We start from the raw sequence: 24,028 nt of genomic DNA, 5'->3' as shown, positions 1-24,028 counted from the left end.
CTATATCTACCTCAGCACTTAGTACAGCGTTTGGCACATAATGAGAACTTATACCACACTTTTTAATATGTTGCCAACTTGTACTTCCCAAGCGCTTAGTACAGTGCTCTGCACACTGTAAGTGCTCAATAAATACGACTGAATAAAAAAAAATACTATTCTCATTGTCTATTAATAATGACACTAATACTTAGAATGATAGCATTCATTATGCACTTTCTAGGGGCTAAGTGGTGAGGGAGATATGAGGTGAAGAGACCAGATGCCATCCCATCACCACACGAGGCTCATAATCTATTTTATGCCCATTTTACAGATGAGGAAACTGAGGGTAAGGCCCAGTGAGAAGAGCACAGGACTGGGTGTCAGGAGACGTGGGTTCTCATCTGGGCTCTGTCATTTACCTACCGTGTGTGATCTTGGGCACGTCTCAACTTCTCTGCACCTCAGTTTCCTCGCCTGTAAAATGGGGGTGAATTACTTTTTCTCCCTCCCTCTTAGACAGTGAGCCTCGTACTGGACAAGGACTGTGTCCCATCTGATTATCTCGTATCTGCTTCGGCGCTTAGCACAGTGCTTAGTCCGCACCTGAAAAATACCTTGGTTATTATCCAAGAGGTTGACTTAGAACAGTGTTGCCAACTTGTACTTCCCAAGTGCCTAGTACAGTGCTCTGCACACAGTAAGCGCTCAATAAATATGATTGAATGAATGAATGAACAGTGCTTGGCACGTAGTAAGTGCTTAACAGATACCAACATTATTATTATTATTGTGGAGGGTCACCCAGGAGGTCGGAGCCGGACTCCAGACTGGATTTCCTAACTCCCAGTTCTGGGCTCCTTCCGCTAGACCACACATTTCAAATGCAATCAATCAATCAGTTAATCATGTTTGTAATAATAATAATAATCGTGGTATTTGTTAAGCGCTTACTTTATGCCTGGCACCGTACTAAGTGTTGGGCGCATACGAGAAAGTCAGGTTGGACACAGTCCCCGTCCCTCGTAGGGCTCACAGTCTCAATCCCCATTTTCCAGATGAGGTAACGGCATCCTAGAGAAGTGAAGTGACTTACCCAAGGTCACACAGCAGACAAGTGGCGGAACCAGGATTAGAACCTATGACCTTCTGATTCCCAGGCCTGTGCTCTATCCATTATGCCACGCTGCTCCTCACGCCATTATTGAGTGCTTACTGTGTGCAAGAGTACTTTACTAGGCTATAACAGACTTGATAGACTCATTCCAATCAATCAATCAATCAATTGTATTTACTGAGTGCTTGCTGTGTGCAGAGCACTGTACTAAGCACTTGGGAGAGTACATATTTCCTGCCCACAATGAGCTTACAGTTTAGAGGGGGAGACGCACATTAATATGAATAGATTGTTACAGATACGTACATAAGTGCTATGGTGCTGAGTGAGGGGTGAATAAAGGGTGAAAATCCTGATGCAAGGGTGATACAGAAAAGCAGCGTGGCTCAGTGGAAAGAACCCGGGCTTTGGAGTCACAGGTCATGGGTTCAAATCCTGCCTCTGCCAATTGTCAGCTGTGTGACAATTGGGCAAGTCACTTAACTTCTCTGTGCCTCAGTTACCTCATCTGTAGAATGGGGATTAAGACTGTGAGCCCCCCGTGGAACAATCTGATCACCTTGTAACCCCCCCCCAGCACTTAGAACAGTGCTTTGCACCTAGTATGTGCTTAATAAATGCCATCATCATTATTATTATTACAGAAGGGAGTGGAAGAAGAGAAAATGAGGACTTAGGCAGGGAAGGCTTTTTTCAGGAAATGTGTTTTTACTGGGGGGGAGCGAACATCTGTCGGATATGAAGAGGGAGGACATTCCAGGCCAGAGGCAGGATGTGGGAGAGGGGTCAGCAGTGAGATAGACGAGATCAAGGTACAGTGAGGAGGATGGCATTACAGGAGCAAAGTTTGCGGGATGGGTTAGAGAAAGAGAGTAGCGAGGTGAGATAGGAGAAGGCAAGGAGATTGAGTGTCTTAAAGCTGATGATAATGGAGTGGGAGATGGGCAACCACTAGAGGTTCTTGAGGATCAATCATCGATCAATCCATCGATGGTATATATTTTGCGCTTACTATGAATATAGTACTCGGGAGAGTACAGTCCAACAGAGTTGGATTGGCTATAACTCCACACTGCCAAAGGAATTATCTAGTGGAACATTTCTTTTATTTACCCGATAGGTGTTTAGTAAACTGATTCACATACATTCACTGCTCAGTAATAATCATTGTGGTATTTGTTAAAACCTTCCTATGCACCAAGTAATGTAGTAAGTGCTGGGATAGATGCAAGATAATCCTGTCCCACATGGGATTCACAGTCTAAGTAGTAGGGAGACTAGGGAGAAGAATACCCATTTCTTCTAAAGATGAGGAAACTGAGGCGCAGAAAGTTACATAACTTGCCCAGGGTCACACTCCAGTTGGTATTTGAGGAGCAAAGTGAGACAGCTGGGATGAATTGGGAGAGGAGCCAAGATAAATAAGTGGGGAGATGATTGTTTAAGCCAATGATCAGAGGTTCTGCTTGACGCTCAGGGGTTGGGTGACCATTGGAGGTATTTGAGGAGTGGGGAGTTGTGTAAAATTATGTTTCTAGAAAATGAGCCAGGCAGCAGAATGAATGAATCCATCAATCAGTGGTGCTTATTGAGCGCTTACAGTGAGCAGAGAGCACTGTACTAAGTGCTTGAAAGAATACAACAGAGTTGGACACATTCCCTCATGGAGAGGGGAGAGGCTGGAGACAGGAGGCTAACACAATCCTCTAGTCACGTATGATAAGTGCAGTAGCAATTTAGATCGAGAGGAAAGCGCAGATTCTGGAGATGTTGTGAAGGAAGAACAGGATTTGGTGACTGGCAGAATATGAGAATTGAAAGATAGAAAGGAGTCAAGGACAAACTTGTAGGCTTGAGAGATGGGGAGGATAGTAGTGTTTTCAACAGTGATGAGAAAGATGCTTCCCCTTCCTGAAATTTCTTTTAGTGTCTACCTCCTCCCCTGAAATGTAAGTTCTTTGAGGGCAAAGATTTTGTCTACTATCTCTAGTGTACTCTACTAAGCACTTAGTATAGTGCTGGGCATAGTGTAAGTCCTCAAAAAATACTTTTGATTGATTAATTGGGTGACCCTCGAAATGCCATTGTGTAAGCTTGTTGTGGGCAGGGAATATGTCTTTTTATTGTTGGACTCTCCAAAGCTCTTAGTACAGTGCTGTGCACCCAGTAAGCACTCAATAAATATGATTGACCAAGTCCGAAATGTCTTCCTTTCATTTGGGAAAATAATGACAATGATGGTATTTGTTAAACACTTACTATGGGCCAAGCACTGTTCTAAGCGCTGGGGTAGATACAAGGCAATCAGGGCAGGCATCTGCCCCGTGCTTAGTTCATCAGTGCTTGGCACATAGCAAGTACTTAACAAATGCCACAGTTAATGTTATTACTATTATTTTTAAAATCCTAAGGCTCTCTTTGGGTGACCCGGCTCTTGCTGTAGGATAATAATAATAATAATGATGGCATTTTTTAAGTGCTTACTATGTGCAAAGTACTGTTCTAAGCGCTGGGGAGGTTACAAGGTGAGGAGGTTTTCCCACGGGGGTGGGGCTCACAGTCTTAATCCCCATTTTACAGATGAGGTAACTGAGGCACAGAGAAGTGAAGTGACTTGCCCAAAATCACACAGCTGACAATTGGCAGAGGTAGGGTTTGAACCCATGATCTTTGACTCCAAAGCCCGTGCTCTTTCCGCTGAGCCACGCTGCTTCTCTCTATGTAATGGACTGGGTCACCCAATACAGAGTGTGAGGTAGTGAAGGATTTTCTCCAAGGGGATAACCTTGGGCCATCTTGGGGGGCAAAAGAAGACACAAATAACTTCTGTCAGATGCCCCATGACAGACCCAATGAAGCAAACCCTCAGTGATCAAGCAGACCTCTAGGCAACAGGAAGATTCACCAGTGTCAAGATGAACTGGCTGGACAGCATTTAAGAATGGGGTTCAAGATGATCAGGGTGATTAGAGGGAATTTAAAAATGGTTCTCAGAATTGCAGATTGCAAATAGGTCGGCCTGGTGAAGGGCATTCTTTACAGTTTTTTGGTTTTGGTTTTTATGGGATTTGTTAAGAGCTTACAATGTGTCAAACACTGTTCTGAGTGATGGGGTAGTTACAAGTGAATTAAAGTAGACACAGTCCTTGTCCCGCATGGGGCTCACAGTCCCAGCAGGAGGGAGAACTGGAGAACCGAGGTACAGACAAAGTAAGTGACTTGGCCAAGGTCCCGTGGCAGAGCTGGGATTAGGGGACCTGGAACTTCTGACTCCTAGGCCTGTGTTCTTTCCACTAGGGCCTGCTGCTTCTCAGTTCTGGGTAAAATCTGGCTTTCCTTTTCTTCTCCATCTACACCCACTCCCTTGAAGAACTCATTTGCTCCCTTGGCTTCAACTACTGTCTCTAGGCAGATGACCCCCAAATCTACGTCTCTAGCCTTGATCTTTCTCCTTCTCTTCAATCTTGTATTTCCTCCTGCCTTCAGGACATCTCTACTTGGATATCCCCCTGACACTTCAAACTTAAAATGGCCCAAACAGGACTCCTCATCTTTACAATCAAAACCTGTCCTCCCGTTGAATTTCCATCCGTATAGACAGCAATACCATCTCCCTAACTCACAAGCCCATGATCTTGGTGTTACCCTTGACTCATCGCTCTCATTCAACCCACATATTCAGTCTGTCACCAAATCCTGTTAGTTCAAACTCAATATTGCTAAACTCTATCCTTTCCTCTCCATCCAAACTGCTACCACCTTAATCCAAGTCTTTTCCCTACCCCACCTTGATGACTTTGTCAGCCTCCTTGCTAATCTCCTAGCCTCCCATCTCTCTCCACTCCAGTCTATATTTCATTTTGCTACCCGGATCACTTTTCTACAAAACCATTCATTCCACGTCTCCCCACTCCCCGAGAAGCTCCAGTGGCTGTCCAACTTCTTCAGCATCAAACAGAAACTCCTTACCGTTGGAAGCAGCGTGGCTCAGTGGAAAGAGCACAGGCTTTGGAGTCAGAGGTCATGGGTTCAAATCCTGCACCTGCCACTTGTCAGCTGCGTGACTTTGGGCAAGTCACTTCACTTCTCTGGGCCTCAGTTCCCTTATCTGTAAAATGGGGGTGAAGACTGTGAGCCCCCTGTGGGACAACATGATCACCTTGTAACCTCCCCAGCGCTTAGAACTGTGCTTTGCACATAGTAAGCACTTAATAAATGCCATTATTAATATTATTATTATTATTATTATTATTATTTAAAGCACTCAATCTCCTTGCCCCCTGTTATCTTACCTCGCTAATTTCCTATTACAATCCAGCTCGCACACTTTGCTCCTCTAATGCTAGCCTACTCACTGTACTTTGATCTCGACTTACTAGCTGCATACCCCTCACCTACATCTTGCCTCTCTCCTGAACTCTCTTCCTCTACGTAGCTGACAGATAATCACTCCCCTCACCTTTAAAGCCTATTAAAACCACATCTTCTTCAAGAGATCACCCCCAATTAAGCTCCCTTTTCCCTCTGACTCCCTTTCCATTCTGTTTCACCCACGCACATGAATATGTACCGTTCATTCACACTCAGCCGCCAGCCCTTAGGTAATAATAATAATAATAATAATAATAATGGCATTTATAAGCGCTGGGGAGGTTACAAGGTGATCAGGTTGTCCCTCGGGGGCTCACAGTGTTAATCCCCATTTTACAGATGAGGAAACTAAGGCACAGAGAAGTGAAGTGACTTGCCCAGAGTCACACAGCTGACAATTGGTGGAGCCGGGGTTTGAACCCATGACTTCTGACTCCAAAGCCTGTGCTCTTTCCACTGAGCCATGTTGCTTCTCCGATGTATATCTGTAATTTATTTTAACGTCTCTCTCCCCCTCTATACTGTAAACTCCTTGTAGACAGGGAATGTGTCTGCCAGCTCCATTATACTGTACTCTCCCAAGCACTTAGTATAGTCTCTGCACACAGTGAGCGCTCAATAACTACAATCGACTGACTGATTATGTACCTTCAGTCCACTTCGTACACATCTGGTCAATCACACTTGTCCTTGTGGATAAAAAACCTGAGGGTCCATAGCATCAGCTTTCATTCATTCATTCAGTTGTATTTATTGAGCACTTACTGTGTGCAGAGCACTGTACTAAGCGCTTGGGAAGTACAACTCAGCAACAGAGACAATCCCTGCCCACAATGGGCTAGCAGTCTAGAAGGGGGGAGACAGACATCAAAACAAGTAAACAGGCATCAGTAGCATCATTATAAATAAATAGAATTATGGCTATCTACCCATAATTAATAAAAATAAATGGAATTATAATTATATATGTATCTCCATACACAAATGCTGTGGGGTAGGGATGGGGTAGAGCAAAGGGAGTGAGTTGGGGTGATGGGGAGAGAGGGGGAGCGGAATAAAAGGGGGGCTTTGTCTGGGAAGGCCTCCCGGAGGAGGTGAGCTTTCAGTCGGGCTTTGATGTCTAGTTCACTTTTCTATTGCACTAATTTCCTATCATTTTATACTAGAATTGCAATTTTCATGATATAAATGAAATCTATTTCAGAAATTATAAGATGAAGAAAGGAAACTTGTTTGTGGCTTCCATGTTCCTGTTCCAGAGCTGTGAGTCTTTGCTTTCAATCGCTAGCTTTGAAAATGGAGAGGATCATGGAGGCGATACAGGTAAAACGTTAATCACTGGCACCACAGAAGCTAGGGTGAATTTCTCAAAAGCTGTCATGGTGATCGGTTCATTGACTGCCATTAGACCAATTTTAGGTGGCTGCCACATAAGAAGCTCTTAAATACTGCAATTATTATTTTAATTATTATTGTTATTAGCAGTAGTAGTATAACACTCAATGCCTAGTAAGCACACAATAAATACGATTTATTGATTAAGAAGGGAGTAACCCACAGTGTCAGAGGTAACAGGGAGGTCAAGGACTCATCAATCAATCAATCAATCGTATTTATTGAGCATCTACTGTGTGCAGAGCACTGTACTAAGCGCTTGGGAAGTACGAGTTGGCAACATATAGAGACAATCCCTACCCAACAGAGGGCCTCATGGAGTAGAGGCTGTTGGCTTTGGCAAGAAGGAGGTCTTGGGGAGCCTTAGAGAGGGCAATTTCTGTGGAATGAAGGGGGCAGAACCGGATCGCTAGGGTTCGAGGAGAAAATTGGAGGACAGGAAGTGGAGGCCACGAGTGTAGACAACTCTCTCAAAGACTTTGGAGAGGAACGGTAGGAGGGAGACATGGGGTCAAGGAAGGATTTTTTTAGGTTGGGGGGAATCCGTGGGTAGGTTTGAAAGCAGTGGGGAAGGAGCCAGTAGAAAGCGAACGGTTGACGTTGGCAGTCAGGGAGGGAAGAAGGGAGGAGCCAGTTGGAAAACTAAAACGGCCTCTTCAACTTCCCTCCTGAACTCTCTCCCCTCTTCGGTTTATCTTTATATAGCTGCTGCATCATCTTCTTAACACGCCATTCAGAATGTCTCACTTCCTTCCTCCTAAACCACCGATGACGATCAATGGCTTCTTGCGTAAACCAAAATTCCTAACCTTTGATTTCCAGGCTTTCCATTGTCTGGTTCCCATTCCTATCAGCTCTCTGCTCCAGTTTAACTCCAGAGTGTTTACCTATATCCTGCTTTCGACTCTCCCATCGCTGAATCATTGTTCATGCCTTTCCTACTGCTTGAAACTCCCACCCCCTCAAGTCTACCTCGACTATACCCTTCCTTACAGTCAAAGACCTCTTAAAAATGTTATCTCGCCCAAGAGAAATTCTCTAATTCTCACCCTTCCTGGTCATACCATCCTATTCTAACCCCATCATCCACTTAACACTCAGTGGCTAAGTAGGGTAACTTTTTGAAGAGGTCTTTGACTGTTAAGGAAGGATGTAGTTTGACAGATTTGAGTGGGTGGGAGGTTCATGCCGTGGGAACAATGAGTCGGGCTGGGGAGAGTCGAGAGCAGGATACAGTTAAACACTCTGGAGTTGATCGGGAGAAGAGAGCTCATAGGAAAGGGAACCAGACAATAGAAAGCCTGGACATCAGTGGTTAGGAATTTCGTTCTATGCAAGAAGCCATTGCTCATCATTGGTTGTTATGAGATTACGAGGCGGTTTATATGTGTGTATATATATATGTGTATATATATATGTGTGTGTATATATGTGTGTATATATATATGTGTGTGTGTGTGTGTAGATATGTATATACATACATATATACACACAGGCACATATATAGTGTATATATGTGCATACATGTATGCATAAATTTATTTATGAGTTGCTAAATTTTCATTTTTATAACTTTATCTGTGTCCTTGCCCTTTTATATAATGTGTATTTGGCAGTTTAATAACAACAATAATTATTTGCTAAGTGCTTACTTTGTGGCAGGCACTGTATTAAGCACTGGGGTGGATACTAGCAAAGCGGGTCGGGCACAGTCTCTGTCCCACGTGGGACTCGCGGTCTCAATCCCCATTTTACAGATGAGGTAACGGAGGCACAGAGAAGTGAAGTGACTTGCCCAAGGTCACACAGCAGACAAGTGACAGACCCAGGCCCATGCTCTATCCACTAGGCCATGCTGCTTCTCTGTGTCATTAACACTTATGCCCCCATAGGAGCATTTCCTCTTGCCTTCAGGACATCTTCATTGGAATGTCCCACCAGAAAGTCAAACTTAAAACGTCTCAATCCCATCTTCCAACCCAAATCATTTCCTTCACCTAACCCTCCCATCTCTTTCAAGGATCCCTCCATCCTGCAGATCTCGGAAGTTCATAACCTTAGAGTCAGACTTGCCTTCTCACTATTTTTAACTCTCACATTCGAGCCCCTGCAAAATCCTGCTGGTCCTTTCTGCAGAACATTTTTCTCCCTCTACCCATTCCTCCCCACCCAGTGGGCTACCGCCTTGATCCAAGCTCTTGACATAGCATGAGCCTCCTCTCTGATCTTCCTGTTGCCCTTTCTCCTGTCTCTCCCCAATTCCACTCTACGCTGCTTCAAGGTCATCTTCTTGAAGAGTTGTTCATTTCACAACACCTGTTTCCTCACATGCCTCCGATGGCTTCCTATTCCCCTTCGCGTGACAACAATTCCTCACGATCGGCTTCAACTTCCATCAACTCTCCCCATCTTACATTTTAGCCCTCTTTGCCCGCTACTCTCCAGTTTGCTTTCTTCATTCCTCCCAAGACAACCTTCTAGCTGTACTTCGTCATCAACATTTTTGCCTCGAGCCCATAGGTCCCACTGTTCCTCCAGCCAGGAAATCTCTCCCCACACTCATCATCAATCGTATTTATTGAGCGCTTACTGTGTGCAGAGCACTGTACTAAGCGCTTAGTACTCATCCAACAGACCTCAGCTCCTCTGGCCTTCCAAGCCCCCCTAAAACCCCACCTCCTTCGACAAGGCTTCCGCAAAGATTTTGAGCCCCTTTATAGATTGTGAGCCCCTCAAGGGTCAGGTTCCCTGTCTAATTCCCACTTGAATACTCTTTCCCGGCACCAACCTACTCACTGTATCTCGATCTGAGCGTGGCTCAGTGGAAAGAGCGCGGGCTTTGGAGTCAGAGGTCATGGGTTCAAATCCCGGCTCCGCCAATTGTCAGCTCTGTGACTTTGGGCAAGTCACTTGACTTCTCTGGGCCTCAGTTCCCTCATCTGTAAAATGGGGATTAATAATAATAATGGCATTTGTTAAGCGCTTACTATGTGCAGAGCACTGTTCTAAGCGCTGGGGGAGGGATACAAGGTGATCAGGTTGCCCCTCTTGGGGCTCACAATCAATCCGCATTTTGCAGATGAGGTAACTGAGGCTCAGAGAAGTCAAGTGACTTGCCCAAGGTCACACGGCCGTCGTGTGGTGGAGTCGGGATTCGAACCCATGACCTCTGACTCCAAAGCCCGTGCTCTTTTCACTGAGTCACACTGATTAAGACTGTGAGCCCCCCGTGGGACAACCTGATCACCTTGTAAACTCCCCAGTGCTTAGAACAGTGCTTTGCACATAGTAAGCACTTAATAAATGCCATCATCATTATTGTTATTATTATTATCTTGTTTATCTGCCACCGCCCCCTTGCCCACAACCTGCCTCTGGCCTGGACTCTCTCCAATGGAAATCATTCTCCTCACCTTCTGTTTTGTTCTCTGTCTCCCCCTTCTAGACTGTGAGCCCACTGTTGGGTAGGGACTGTCTCTATATGTTGCCAACTTGTACTTCCCAAGCGCTTAGTACAGTGCTCTGCACACAGTAAGTGCTCAATAAATATGATTGATTGATTCAAAGCCTTATTAAAATCCCATCTCCTCCAAGAGAACTTCCTTGACTCAGCCCTGATTTTCCCTATTCCCTCTCCTTTCTGTGTCACTTCTATACTTGGTTCTCTTCTTTTTGTTCCACAACACTTAATTAGCAGCATGGCATGTAGAAGCCGCATGATAGAGCACGGGCCTGGGCGTCAGAAGGTCATGGGTTCTAATTCCGGCTCCGCCACTTGTCTGCGGTGTGGCTTTGGGCAAGTCACTTAACTGCTCTGGGCCTCAGTTCCCTCATCTGTAAAATGGGGATTAAGATTGTGAGCCCCACATGGGACAACCTGATCACTTTGTATCCTCTCCAGCGCTTAGAACAGTGCTTTGCACATAGTAAGTGCTTAACAAATACCAAAATTATTGTTATTATTCTCTGGGCCTCAGTTCTCTCATCTGTAAAATGAGGATTGAGGCTGTGAGCCCCTGGTGGGACAGGGACTGTGTCCAATTTCATTAGTTTGTATCTACCCCAGTGCTTAGACACATAGTAAGCGCTTAACAAATGCCATTATTATTATTATTATGTACATATCTGTAATTTATTTTAATGTCTGTCTCCTCCTTTAGACGATAAGCTCCTTATGGGTATGGACCATGTCTACCAACTCTCTTACATTCTACTCTCCCAAGTGCTTAGTGCAGTGCTCCGCACACAGTACGTGCTCAATGAATACCACTGATTGATTGATTGATAAGTGGGGTAATCAGAATAAATGGACCGTGCAATTAATCAACCATACAGATATATGTAAGACTTGAGTGAGGGTTTAAATAAATAATCTGTAAAAGGTTGGTCAAGGCATCTCTCCTGGAGGCGGAACTCTTCAAGAAGGCAATCCCACAGTGTAGGAGAGCTGGAGCTATTCCTATATTTATTACTCTATTTATTTATTTTACTTGTACATATCTATCCTATTTATTTTATTTTGTAAGTATGTTTGGTTTTGTTCTCTGTCTCCCCTTTTAGACTGTGAGCCCACTGTTGGGTAGGGACTGTCTCTATATGTTGCCAATTTGTACTTCCCAAGCGCTTAGTACAGTGCTCTGCACATAGTAAGCGCTCAATAAATACGACTGATGATGATGATGATGATTCCTGCCCAAAGAAATCACAAATATGAAAAGTGTCATCATGGCCCAGCTTGTAGTAGTCGTAGCAGCAGTAGAAGCATTTATTGAGCGCCCTCTTAATATGATGCACTGTACTAGACACCTATGTTTAGGATTAGTGAGCCAACAGGTTCAGACACAAAGCACTGAGGTTTTTCCCTGCCTGAAAAGTCTCGGAAGGACCCACAGTGAGTAACGAAACATGATGTATCATCTTAGCCTTTGTTCACATCCTCTGATTGTGGGTTTGTCTGGGTTACAGAGTTCCTTTCCCAAACTTAGAGTGGTTATTTTATGTTTTGGTTGCCCTCTTCATGGGGTTTTGCACAATACGTGGATGTTTGTTTCTGTTGACATCTCTGAGTCAGCAATTCATTGCTTTTTGTTTTGTCTTTTCACTTTGTTATTCCCCTGCAAGATTAAAGTTCACCAAGCACGCTTTCCTGGGCAGCTAATTTTGAGGCTTAGGGTATTTTTCTAGCCTGTCACCCATTCAGGGAGAGAAGTGCATTCCTATGTAGGCACCCATGGGGATTCAGTAAAATTGTGAGACATTGTGGGCATGTAAGATTTCAGCAGTTAGTAATAGCATTATCATATTTGTTAAGCGGTTAGTATGTGCCAAGTACTATTCTAAGCACCAGGGTAGACACAAGTTAATTTAATCAGGCCGGACATAATCCCACATGGGGCTCAACACATCTAAGTAGGAGGGAGAATGGTTATTAAGTCCCCATTGTGCAGATGAGGAAACTAAGGCACCGAGAAGGCACAGACTTTATTACCAAAGGTATTGAAGGGAGTAACCCCCTGTCATCAGGGCGTGTGTTGGCGTGTTGAAAGTGTGCAAAGAGCCATCCACATTTTCTCATCATCATCATCAATCGTATTTATTGAGCGCTTACTATGTGCAGAGCACTGTATTAAGCGCTTCTCATCAGTTTCTCTGGGACCAGCAGCAGGTATGGTGAGGCAGTGAGTATACAAACTGTTCATACTGTTTCCAAGCACTGTCTATCATCAATCCATCAATCAATCAATGGTATTGATTGAGCGCTACTATGTGCAGAACGCTCTACTTTCATGCAGGGGAGAGTACAACAGAACTAGCGGACACGCTCCCTGCCCATGGCAAGTTTGCAGTCTAGACCCTCATCTCCTTCCATTCCTTTAGACTGTGAGCTCGTTGTGGGCAGGGAATAAGTCTGATAATAATAACGCTGGCATTTATTAAGCACTTACTGTGTGCAAAGCACTGTTCTAAGTGCTGTTCTATTGTACTCTCCCAAGTGCTTAGTATAGTTCTTTGCACACAGTAAGCACTCAGTAACTACGATTAATTAATTCAATCGTATTTATTGAACGCTTACTGTGTGCAGAGCACTATACAAGGACATGGGAAGTACAAGTTGGCAACATATAGAGACGGTCCCTGCCCAACAATGGGCTCACAGTCTAAAAGAATAAATCTACCCCAGTGCTTAGAACAGTGCTTAATACATAGGAAGAGCTTAAAAGATGTCATAAAAATAATAATGATAATAATCATCAATCGTATTTATTGAGTGTTTACTGTGTGCAGAGCACTGTACTAAGTGCTTGGGAAGTATGATGGCATTTGTTAAGCACTTACTATGTGCCAAGCACTGTTCTGAATAAGTAATTATGAAAGGCTTTGATGAAAGAATGTGGCTATGAATTTCATCCTTCGATTTTCCTTTCTTTCTCTTTCTTCCTTCAGGCATGGCTTTATCCCCCTTGAAGATGTCCCATTCAAGCTGCGCTTTGAAGGCGGATGGTGGGCCATGCAGGGCAATGCTCAGGAGATATTTCTTCAACATTTCCTCGTGGAAGTGTGAAGAATTTGAATACGGAGGATGCGGAGGCAATGAGAACAGATTTGTCATGTTGGAAGAGTGCCAGAAGAAGTGCATTTCAGGTCCGGTATCCGTCTCTCTTACTCTCTTATCTTCGAGTATCTCCACACTTCAGAAACGTTTTGTGAGCGTTAGTAATAATAATAATGATGGCATTTGTTAAGGGCTTACTATGTGCGAAGCACTGTTCTAAGCGCTGCTGGGTGGGTGGGGGGGAGATGCAAGGTGATCAGTTTGTCCCACGTGGGGCTCACAGTTTTATTCCCCATTTTACAGATGAAGTAACTGAAGCCCAGAGAAGTTGAGTGACTTGCCCAAAGTCACACAGCTAACAAGTGGCGGAGCCGGGATTAGAACCCATGACCTCTGGCTCCCAAGCCCATACTCTTTCCTCTTCTCTGCTTAGTACTGCTAATTCTGATCGGATTCTCTTCTCCTCCTTTCTCACTTTATACTCACTGTCTCAAGGAGCTCATCTGCTCCGTAGGCACCAGATCCCTCATTTCCCAAAGCTAATCAATCCATCAGTGGTATTTATTGAATGCCTTGCTGTCAGACCACAGTGCTTTCCTGTATCTGTAATCCATCAATAGTATTTATTGAGCGCCTACTATCAGAGCAGTGCGCTTCAATCTTACTGTCAGACCATAGTGCTGTATCAATAATATTGTTTTATTTAATAATAATGATGGCATTTATTAAGCGTTTACTATGTGCAAAGCACTGTTCTAAGCTCTGGGGAGGTTACAAGGTGATTAGGTTGTCCCACACAGTCACAGTCTTAATCCCCGTTTTACAGATGAGGTAACTGAGGCCCAGAGAAGTGAAGTGACTTGCCCAAAGTCACACAGGTGACAATTGGTGTAGCCGGGGTTTGAACCCATGACCTTCGACTCCAGAGCCCCTGCTCATTCCACTGAGCCACGCTGCTTCTCTAAAACGGCATTTGTTAGGCGCTTACTATGTGTGAAGCGCTGTTCTAAGCGCTGGGTGATACAAGGTGATCAGGTGTCCCACGTGGGGCTCACAGTCTTAATCCCCATTTTACAGATGAGGTAACTGAGGCCCAGAAAAGTTAAGTGACTTGCCCAGAGTCAAACAGCTGACAAGCGGCAGAGCTGGGATTTGAACCCATGACCTCTGACTCCAAAACCCGTGCTCTCCCCACTGAGCCACGCTGATTCATTATTATTACTATTTCTGATGGGGAAATATGCAGGAAACATTAGCTAAAGAAAGATCACTCTCATCTTTAGCAGTAAAGCTAGCTAATGTACTGTATTATTACAATGCAATATGATTTGGTAGACATGTTTTCTGCCCCATAAGGAGCTTACAGTCTAGAGAAGACAGACATTAAAGAAAATTATGGATGTGGACGTAGCCTCCTTAGCGCTTAGAACAGTGCTTTGCACATAGTAAGCGCTTAATAAATGCCATTATCATCATAATAGCACTTAGCTAATGTAAAAACACCATGCTATTAACCTCTATTGTTCTAGACTGCAGTCTAGACTAATCTCATTGGCAGGGAATGTGTCTGTTATATTGTTATATTGTAATAATAATAGCATTTTTAAGCACTTACTATGTGCAAAGCACTGGGGTAGATAAAGGTAATAATTTAGGTATTTGTTAAGCCTTAAACACTGGGGTGGATGCAAGCAAATCAGGCTGGACACAGTCCCTGCCCCACATGGGGCTCACAGTCTTAATCCCCATTTACGGATGAGGAAACTGAAGCCCAGAGAAGTTAAGTGACTTGCCCAAGGTCACAGAATAGGCCAAGTGGAGGAGTTGGGATTACTGTCAGATTATAGTGCTGTCCTGAATCTGCATTCAATCAATACTATTTATTGAGCACCTAATCTATGCAGAGCACTGTATTTAGCACTTGGAAGAGTTCAAAAGAATTAGTAAGCATGAGAAGTTAACAGTTTTTTGGAAAAGATAGGCTCTAAAATAGTTTGCAGATAGGAAGAAGAAGGAATAAAGGGGTATAAATGGGAGTGTGCTTAAAGAAATAATCAGTCATATTTATTGAGCACTTACTATGTGCAGAGCACTGTACTAAACTCTTGAGAAAATGATTAATAATAACAATAATAATAATTCATTCATTCAATCGTATTTATTGAGCACTTACTGTGTGCAGAGCACTGGACTAAGTGCTTGGGAAGTAGAAACGCTCTGAGAAGCAGCGTGGCTCAGTGGAAAAGAGCCCGGGCTTTGGAGTCAGAGGTCATGGGTTCGAATCCCGACTCCACCACATGTCTGCTGTGTGACCTTGGGCAAGTCACTTAACTTCTCTGAGCCTCAGTTACCTCATCTGTAAAATGGGGATTAAGACTGTGAGCCCCAGGTGGGACAACCTGATCACCTTGTATCCCCCAAGCGCTTAGGACAGTGTTCTGCACATGGTAAGCGCTTAACAAATGCCATTATTATTATCAGCGCTTAGAACAGTGCTTTGCACATAGTTAGCGCTTAATAAATGCCATCATTATTATTATTATTATTACAAGTTGGCAACATATAGAGACGGTCCCTACTCAACAGTGGGCTCACAGTCTAGAAATAATAATTGTGGTATTTGTTAAGCACTTACCATGTGCCAGGCTCTGTAGTAAGCACTGTGGTAGATACAAGACAGTCGGGTTGGACACAGTCCCTGCCCCGCATGGGGTTTACGGTCTTAATCCCCATTGTACAGATGAGGGAACTGAGGCACAGAGAAGTTAAGTGACTTGCCCGAGGTCACAAAGCAGATAAGTGGTAGAGTTGGAATTAGAATCCAAGTCCTTCTGACCCTCTCACTGAGATAGTCTCTCTGACTATCTCAGGATAGCAGTGCAGTCTATCAAATGCAAACAATACAATGCAGCATGTTCACCTCCCATAAGGAGTTTACAGTCAAGAGGGGGAGACAGACGTTTTAAAAAATAATTCAATTAAATAATAGGGCATGTAAGATTTGACCCTAAGTGCGAAGAGAATTTGTGCATCCCCAAATCCTTGAGTGGCCCAGAAGTGCTGAACTGACTGGGCTGGAATGGGAATATAACCTAGGGAGATTAATGATTTATAGGGAACGCCTTCCAGGTGGAAATGAGATTTCAGAGCGCCTTTGAAGTTGAGAGAACTGGGGTCATTTGGATTTGAAAGGAGAGGAAATCCCAGGTAGTGTGAAGGGTCTGAACAAAAGGCCTCTGGCCGGAGAGTTGAAAGTGAAATACAGTGAGTATTTTAGCTTGAGGGGAACAAAATGGATATTGGAGTGGGAGGGGAAGTCTTTGGGGAGCTTAATGGTTTTGATTTTTGTCAACAAAGTAATTGACATGGTTATCAGTGAAGTCCCCGGGTTTGGGAGTGGGAGTCTGAAGGCCCTGGGTTTTAATCCCGGACCTGCTACTTGTCTGCAGTGTGATTTCGGGCATAATAATCAATCAATCAATCGTATTTATTGAGCGCTTACTGTGTGCAGAGCACTGTACTCAGCGCTTGGGAAGTACAAGTTGGCAACATATAGAGACGGTCCCTACCCAACAGTGGGCTCACAGTCTAGAAGGGGGACATTATAATAATAATAATGGCATTTATTAAGTGCTTACTATGTGCAAAGCACTGTTCTAAGCGCTGGGAGATACAAGGTAATCAGGTTGTCCCATGGGGGGCCCACGGGCTTCATCACCATTTTACAGATGAGGGAACTGAGGCCCGGAGAAGTGAAGTGACTTGCCCAAAGTCACACAGCGGACAAGTAGCAGAGCAGGGATTTGAACCCATGACCTCTGACTCCAAAGCCCAGGCTCTTTCCACTGAGCCACGCTGCTATTCCGTCACTTGACTTCATGTCACTTGACATGTCACTTGACTTCACAAACAAGATAAATATGGAAATATGTGGTGAAGAGGGAAATCCACATGAGTCAATCATATCTTGATGTCTACTGGTCTTTGCTAATGTCTGTCTTCCCCTGTAGACTGTAATAATGATAGAATTTATTAAGCGCTTACTATGTGCAAAGCACTGTTCTAAGCGCTGAGGTGGTTACAAGGTGATGAGGTTGTCCCACGGGGGGCTCACAGTCTTATTCCCCATTTTACAGATGAGAGAACTGAGGCCCAGAGAAGTGAAGCGACTTGCCCAAAGTCACACAGCTGACAAGTGGCGGAGCTGGGATTTGAACCCATGACCTCTGACTCCAAAGCCCTGGCTCTTTCCACTGAGCCACGCTGCTTCTCTGTAAAATCCTTATGGGCAGGGGTTGTGTCTGCCAACGCTGCTATATAGTACTTTCCCAAGCACTTAATACAGTGCTCTGTACACAGTGAGTGCTCAATAGATAGTATTGGTTGATCAATTAATTGATGTTTTTTAAAGCACTTATTATGTGCCAAGCACTGTACAAAATGCTGGGGTATCTAGCACTATCTAATCTAATCAGGATATCTAATCAGGTCGGACACAGTCCTTATCTCAAACAGGGGCTAATAGCCTAAGCAAGAGGGAGGACAGGTATTCAAGGCCCATTTCCAGATGAGGAAACTCAGACAAAGATAATAATAATAATAATAATAATAATAATAATAATAATAATAATAATAATGGTATTAAGCGCTTACTATGTCCAAAGCACTGTTCTAAGCGCTGGGGAGGTTACAAGGCGAACAGGTTGTCCCACGGGGGGCTCACAGTCTTAATCCTCATTTTACAGATGAGGTAACTGAGGCACAGGGAAGTTAAGTGACTTTGTTATCGACAAGTAGGGTGCAAAATAGGTTAATCGGTGTAAATCAGCGGCAGGGTTCCTGTACCCAAGGTGGTGATGCACATAGGAAAAATGACTCGGAGACATGAGTTCAGATAGAGCAGTAAAGAAGGAAAGTGGCTACCTGCCCGTTCACCTCCCGGGAGAGGTGTGAGTGACAAGCAGCCCCGATCCCATTCTCACTGTTTCTTTTATTGGGTTACAGCAACATGGGAGCGGAGCATTTGGGAATTTCAGGAATCCATTTAGGACCGACAGGATGTTAGAAATTCTCATTATTCTCTGTTCTCACTGCCTTGTGCAGGTTGTTGTTATCTGCCCTATGGCCTTGCATAGATACTTGTTACTGGCCTTGAAGACACCTGTTGCTGAGCCTTGCATAAAATACAAAAAAAAAGGAGTTGTTCTCTTGGCCTGCACAAAATGGAGGGTTACTGTCGGCACACACAAAATGGAGTCAGTCGTGTCAAGTCCGCTAGTGGACAACAACTTGTCCAAAGTCGCACAGCTGGCAATCATTTAGGTGACATAGCAGGCAAATGGAAGAGCTGGATTTACCTCCTTGGTTAACATGAGCAGTAAAGACTGCAGCGGCTAGAAAGGCATCTGTTGGCGGGGTTATTGTGTTGCAGCCCAGCAGCTTTGTCTAGTGGACAGAGGATCATCATCATCATCATCAATTGTATTTATTCAGCGCTTACTATGTGCAGAGCACTGTACTAAGCGCTTGGGAAGTACAAATTGGCAACATATAGAGACAGTCCCTACCCAACAGTGGGCTCACAGTCTAAAATGGGACTGGGAGTCAAAGAACCTGGGTTCTAATCCCAGCTCTGCTGCTTGTCTGCTGTGTGATCTTAGGCAAATTACTTAACTTCTCTGGGCCTCCCTTTCCTCCTCCATAAAATGGGGTATAAATACCCCTTCTCCCCTTGTACATAGACTGGAAGCCCCATGTGGGACAGGGATTGCCTCCGACCTGATCATGTGGTATCTACCCCAGTGCTTGGCACATAGTAAACCCTTAACAAACACCACTATTAGTAGTAGTAGTATCATTATTATTAGTATCAAAATTCCGCTTTGATACAAGAAAACAGGATCAGCCTCTTGCTGCTGTCACACCATAAAAAAAAAACCCCTCTGAGTGCACTCTACCATGTCTGCACCTCTGCTTACTTACTTGCCCTTTGCAATCTGTGCCAAAATAAGATTTTAGCAGGGATCACGGGGTGTGAAAGTTTGCTCTACCTCAACCACCATCGGCCAAATCAAATCCTTCTGCAAGCTGTCAAACCTGAAGTCTCAGGACCGAGATTCATCCATTACTCACAGGGTGAAACTTACCCAACGTCAATCTCATCTACGCGGTGAATATGCCAAACCCCGGCTGCACTGGAGCCCACTACTTCTATTGGATTTTTTTCATATTTTCCCACTGCCTGGAGGTTTGTTGTTTGAATTGTTTCCCAGAGTGGTGATCCGTTGCTCCAAGCTGTAATTTATTTCTTGGTATTTAGTAAGAGCTTACTATGTACGAGGAACTGTCCTAAACACTGGGGTGGATGCAAGCAAATTGGGTTGGACACAGTCCCAGTCCCACGTGGGGCTCACGATCTTAATCCCCATTTTACGGATGAGGTAACTGAGGCCCAGGGAAGTGAAGTGACTTACCCAAGGTCACCCAGCCGACAAGTGGTAGAGCCGGGATTAGCCATCTTCGTTCTTTACCTCTAGACTGGGGGCAGGGATCGTGTATATCCACTCTGTTGTATTGTACTCTCCCAAGCACAAAGTAAAGCAATGTGTGCACACAGTAAACACTCAATAAATGCCATTAATCGATTCACTCTGTCCCAGCTGCCAACAGCTAGCATCGGGAAATGGTTAGCTTGGGTAAGAGCACCGATTAGTGAAGAAATATCTCTGTGAATCCTCCTCAGCTTTTCCATGCTGTTGAAATGCTGCTTCTGAGTGAAACAGCCTACTTGTCTGCGTTGTGTAGTTGCCCCACATTTTTGGGTTCTTTTTTGAGGAGGAAATAAAAATTGAGTTGTGGTTCCACATAACCGTAAGCAGTGACAGCATCACGTGTCAGAGGAGAAAAATGAAAAGGGGCAGAATGTGGTGAGGAAGCAGAGATGGCTTGTGTGGGGAGTTTCTTCTTTGGATGGGCACGTTTCTGTGGGGGAAGAGGAGAAGGGTCAAAACGTGATAAAGCAGCAGATCGGCCTCGTGCCAATGCAGAGGAGTTTCTTCTTTAAAATAGGAAGAGGAAGCGTGCTAAAGCAGTGACAGCATCCCGTGTCAGAGGAGAAAAATGAAAAGGGGCAGAATGTGGTGAGGAAGCAGAGATGGCTTGTGTGGGGAGTTTCTTCTTTGGATGGGCACGTTTCTGTGGGGGAAGAGGAGAAGGGTCAGAACGTGATAAAGCAGCAGATCGGCCTCGTGCCAACGCAGAGGAGTTTCTTCTTTAAAATAGGAAGAGGAAGCGTGCTAAAGCAGTGACAGCATCCCGTGTCAGAGGAGAAAAATGAAAAGGGGCAGAATGTGGTGAGGAAGCAGAGATGGCTTGTGTGGGGAGTTTCTTCTTTGGATGGGCACGTTTCTGTGGGGGAAGAGGAGAAGGGTCAGAACGTGATAAAGCAGCAGATCGGCCTTGTGCCAATGCAGAGGAGTTTCTTCTTTAAAATAGGAAGAGGAAGCGGGCTAAAATGAAGTAATGCAGCCAGAACAGACCCTGAGAGGGGAATTCTTTAAAATAAGGATATACTGGAGAAAGAAAAGAAGAAGAAAAGAGAATTGGTTTATTCACTGTCTATTTTAAGTAATTCTTGGGAGAATACGTTAGAAGTAAGAGACTCAGTTTCAAGTTATCTCTTTTTTCTCCCCTCTACTCTTCCTTTATTTTTTTTTCTTTTTCCTCTTCTTATTTCCAGACTTGATTCTTAGTTGATCCACATAATGGCCCCAGCCCTGTTTTAAACTTCCAAAAATGATGCCAAAGTGAGGAAATTATGTAAGCAAACATGATGTTTGCGTAGAACAGCAACTTACCAAATACAGTGATTTTTTGTAAAGAAATGTAAAGAAATGTGTGTTGGACAGTCTAATGTAGTTTATTTAAAGAGATCAATCTAGATCTGGAAATCTGATATTTCTGTTGTATATATTCTAGATCAAGGGCAGGATATGAAAAACATTTCCAGAATTCCATTTTTATCTTGTGGAGGTCCATTAACTTTTTATAGCAATTGACAACTCTTCTGAAAGAATGAAAGAACAAGCAATTTCCACTCAGTATTTAATGTTTCATGTTATATTCAATACGATGTTTGCACAGCTTTGTGTTCATTAACTTTTTGATACATACTGACATCCTTTGCTTGTTTTTACTACAGAACATTCATTGAGGACAAAAGGACTGAAAGGTGATTTTTTGTTTTATTTAAAATTTACTCCCCCTTTAAACGGATGTGACGTCATCTGAGCGCTCACTCTGTGCAGAGCACTGTTCTAAGCGCTTGAAGCTTCAGGGGGAGTGATGTTCAAAGAGTATGGCTTTTTACAGATGAGGAAACCGAGACCCGAGCATATTGGTCCTGGTGAAAAAGTTTTGCCCGATCAGCATGTTTGGACCTTGATTAAGTTTAGTGCCTTTCTTCTCAGCCTCCTAGCACTTCATGCATCCTCTTATTAGTAACACAAGCATTTTTGTACTTGATATGTGCAAATATGTGAGTAGAACCCTGTACTAAGTGCTTGGGAGAATATAAAATGAGTTGGTAGACACGTTCCCTGCCCATAAGGAGCTTACAGTCTAGAGGGGGAGACGGGCATTTATATGAATAAATGAATTATGGATTTGTACATAAGTGCTGTGGGGCTGAGGGAGGAGTGAAAAAAGGTTGCAAATCCAAGTGCAAGGGTAGCACAGAAGGGAGCATAGTGGAAACAGCACAGGCCCAAGAGTCAGGGGCCTGGGTTTGTTTGTTTTATGGCATTTATTAAGCGCTTACTATGTGCAAAGCACTGTTCTAAGCGCTGGGGAGGCTACAAGGTGATCAGGTTGTCCCACGGGGGCCTCACAGTCAATCCCCATTTTACAGATGAGGTAACTGAGGCACAGAGAAGTGAAGTGACTTGCTCAAAGTCACACAGCTGACAGTTGGCAGAGCCGGGATTTGAACCCATGACCTCTGACTCCAAAGCCCATGCTCTTTCCACTGAGCCACGCTGCTTCTCTAATCCCGGGTTCTAATCCCGGCTCTGCCACTTGTCTGCACTGTGACCTGTGGCCTCTGCCAAGTCACTTAACTTTTTGGTGCCTCAGTTTCCTCATCTGTGAAATGGTGACTGAATACCCTTCTCCCTTCCATTTAGACAGTGAGCACCGTGTGGAACAGGAACTTTGTCTGATCTGATTATCTTGTATCTACCCCAGAGCTAAGTACAGTGTGTATCACCATAGCAAGTACTTAACAAATGCCATGATGATGATGATTATTGCTCTCAAGTAAACTAGAGAACAGCGGTAAATTTTCTGAAGTCAGAAATCTCTTTGATTTTAGTCCTTTTCCATAAACTTTGGCAGCTTGGAATATTTGATGCTGTTTTGCACTGTTGTCTGAATTCATGACATACACCTGTGTTACTTTATATCATGTCATACTTATCGTTCTTAGAAAAACCCGAATTTTGCTATTTGGAGGAAGATGTTGGAATTTGTCGAGGATTAATTTCCAGGTATTTTTATAACAATCAATCAAAACAGTGTGAAGAATTCAAGTACGGTGGGTGCCTAGGAAATGAAAACAACTTCGAATCATTGGAAGAATGCAAGAGAACCTGTGAAGGTGGATGTAAGTTGGTTTTTCATTTTGTTTTCCCTCAAGGTTAGCTTTTTGGATTTACTATTTGATTTATTATGATACATTTACCTACATTGGAGTATATTTTATATATTTATTTGAGTATTATATAGAAGTTCAAAAATGAATTTATATGTGCATACATTTATTCGAGTTTTCTGTAGACCCTCCCCCGGTTAATTCTATCTTGTAAGAAAGCTAACTCTAGTTTTAAACTGCAAATATACTTTCCCTTCTCCAGTCTACACTTCATTCTCAATCAATCAATCAATCAATCGTATTTATTGAGCGCTCACTGTGTGCAGAGCACTGTACTAAGCGCTTGGGAAGTACAAGTTGGCAACATATAGAGACGGTCCCTACCCAACAGTGGGCTCACAGTCTAGAAGGGGGAGACAGAGAACAAAACCAAACATATTAACAAGTGTGGCTCATTAGAGTAGCAGTGTGGCTCATTGGAAAGAGCACGGGCTTTGGAGTCAGAGGTCATGGGTTCGAGTCCCAACTCCGCCACATGTCCGCTGTGTGACCTTGGGCAAGTCACTTAACTTCTCTGAGCCTTAGTTCCCTCATCTGTAAAATGGGGATTAAGACTGTGAGCCCCACGTGGGACAACTTGATCACCTTGTATCTCCCCCAGCACTCAGAACAGTGCTCTGCACATAGTAAGTGCTTAACAAATGCCATCATTATTATTATTATAAATAGAATAGATATGTAAAATAAATAAATAAATAGAGTATTTAGAGTATTTATTCTCCTTTCCGGATCACTTTTTTTAAAGTATCACTCTGCACATGCCTCTCCCTTCCTCAAAAAAACCTTCAGTAGTTATCCATCTCTCCATTTTCAAGCAGAAACTCGTGACCTTCAGCTCTCGTCCTCTAATTTAGACCCTCTCCTCTCATTCTCTTCATTCCTTCTCACCTACGCACAATGC

The 24,028-nt window shown here is 43.8% G+C and overlaps 1 protein-coding gene across 2 annotated transcripts in view; it reads left to right on the top strand.

The window, feature by feature from the left end:
- Positions 1 to 24,028, top strand: part of TFPI (tissue factor pathway inhibitor) — a 67,765-nt gene that overhangs the window by 17,099 nt on the left and 26,638 nt on the right. For both annotated transcript variants that reach the window (XM_038751502.1, XM_038751503.1), the window contains exons 2-5: positions 6,675 to 6,793; positions 13,310 to 13,507; positions 21,619 to 21,648; positions 22,903 to 23,079. In XM_038751502.1, coding sequence (XP_038607430.1) covers positions 6,685 to 6,793; positions 13,310 to 13,507; positions 21,619 to 21,648; positions 22,903 to 23,079 — 514 coding nt within the window. In that variant the 5' untranslated portion in view covers positions 6,675 to 6,684. The remainder of the gene's footprint in view (positions 1 to 6,674; positions 6,794 to 13,309; positions 13,508 to 21,618; positions 21,649 to 22,902; positions 23,080 to 24,028) is intronic.

The sequence above is a fragment of the Tachyglossus aculeatus genome, chromosome 9 (assembly GCF_015852505.1).
Source record: "Tachyglossus aculeatus isolate mTacAcu1 chromosome 9, mTacAcu1.pri, whole genome shotgun sequence".
NCBI lineage: Eukaryota > Metazoa > Chordata > Mammalia > Monotremata > Tachyglossidae > Tachyglossus > Tachyglossus aculeatus.
The sequence above is the reverse complement of the archived record's forward strand: the minus strand, read 5'-3'. Positions and strand labels throughout refer to the sequence as shown.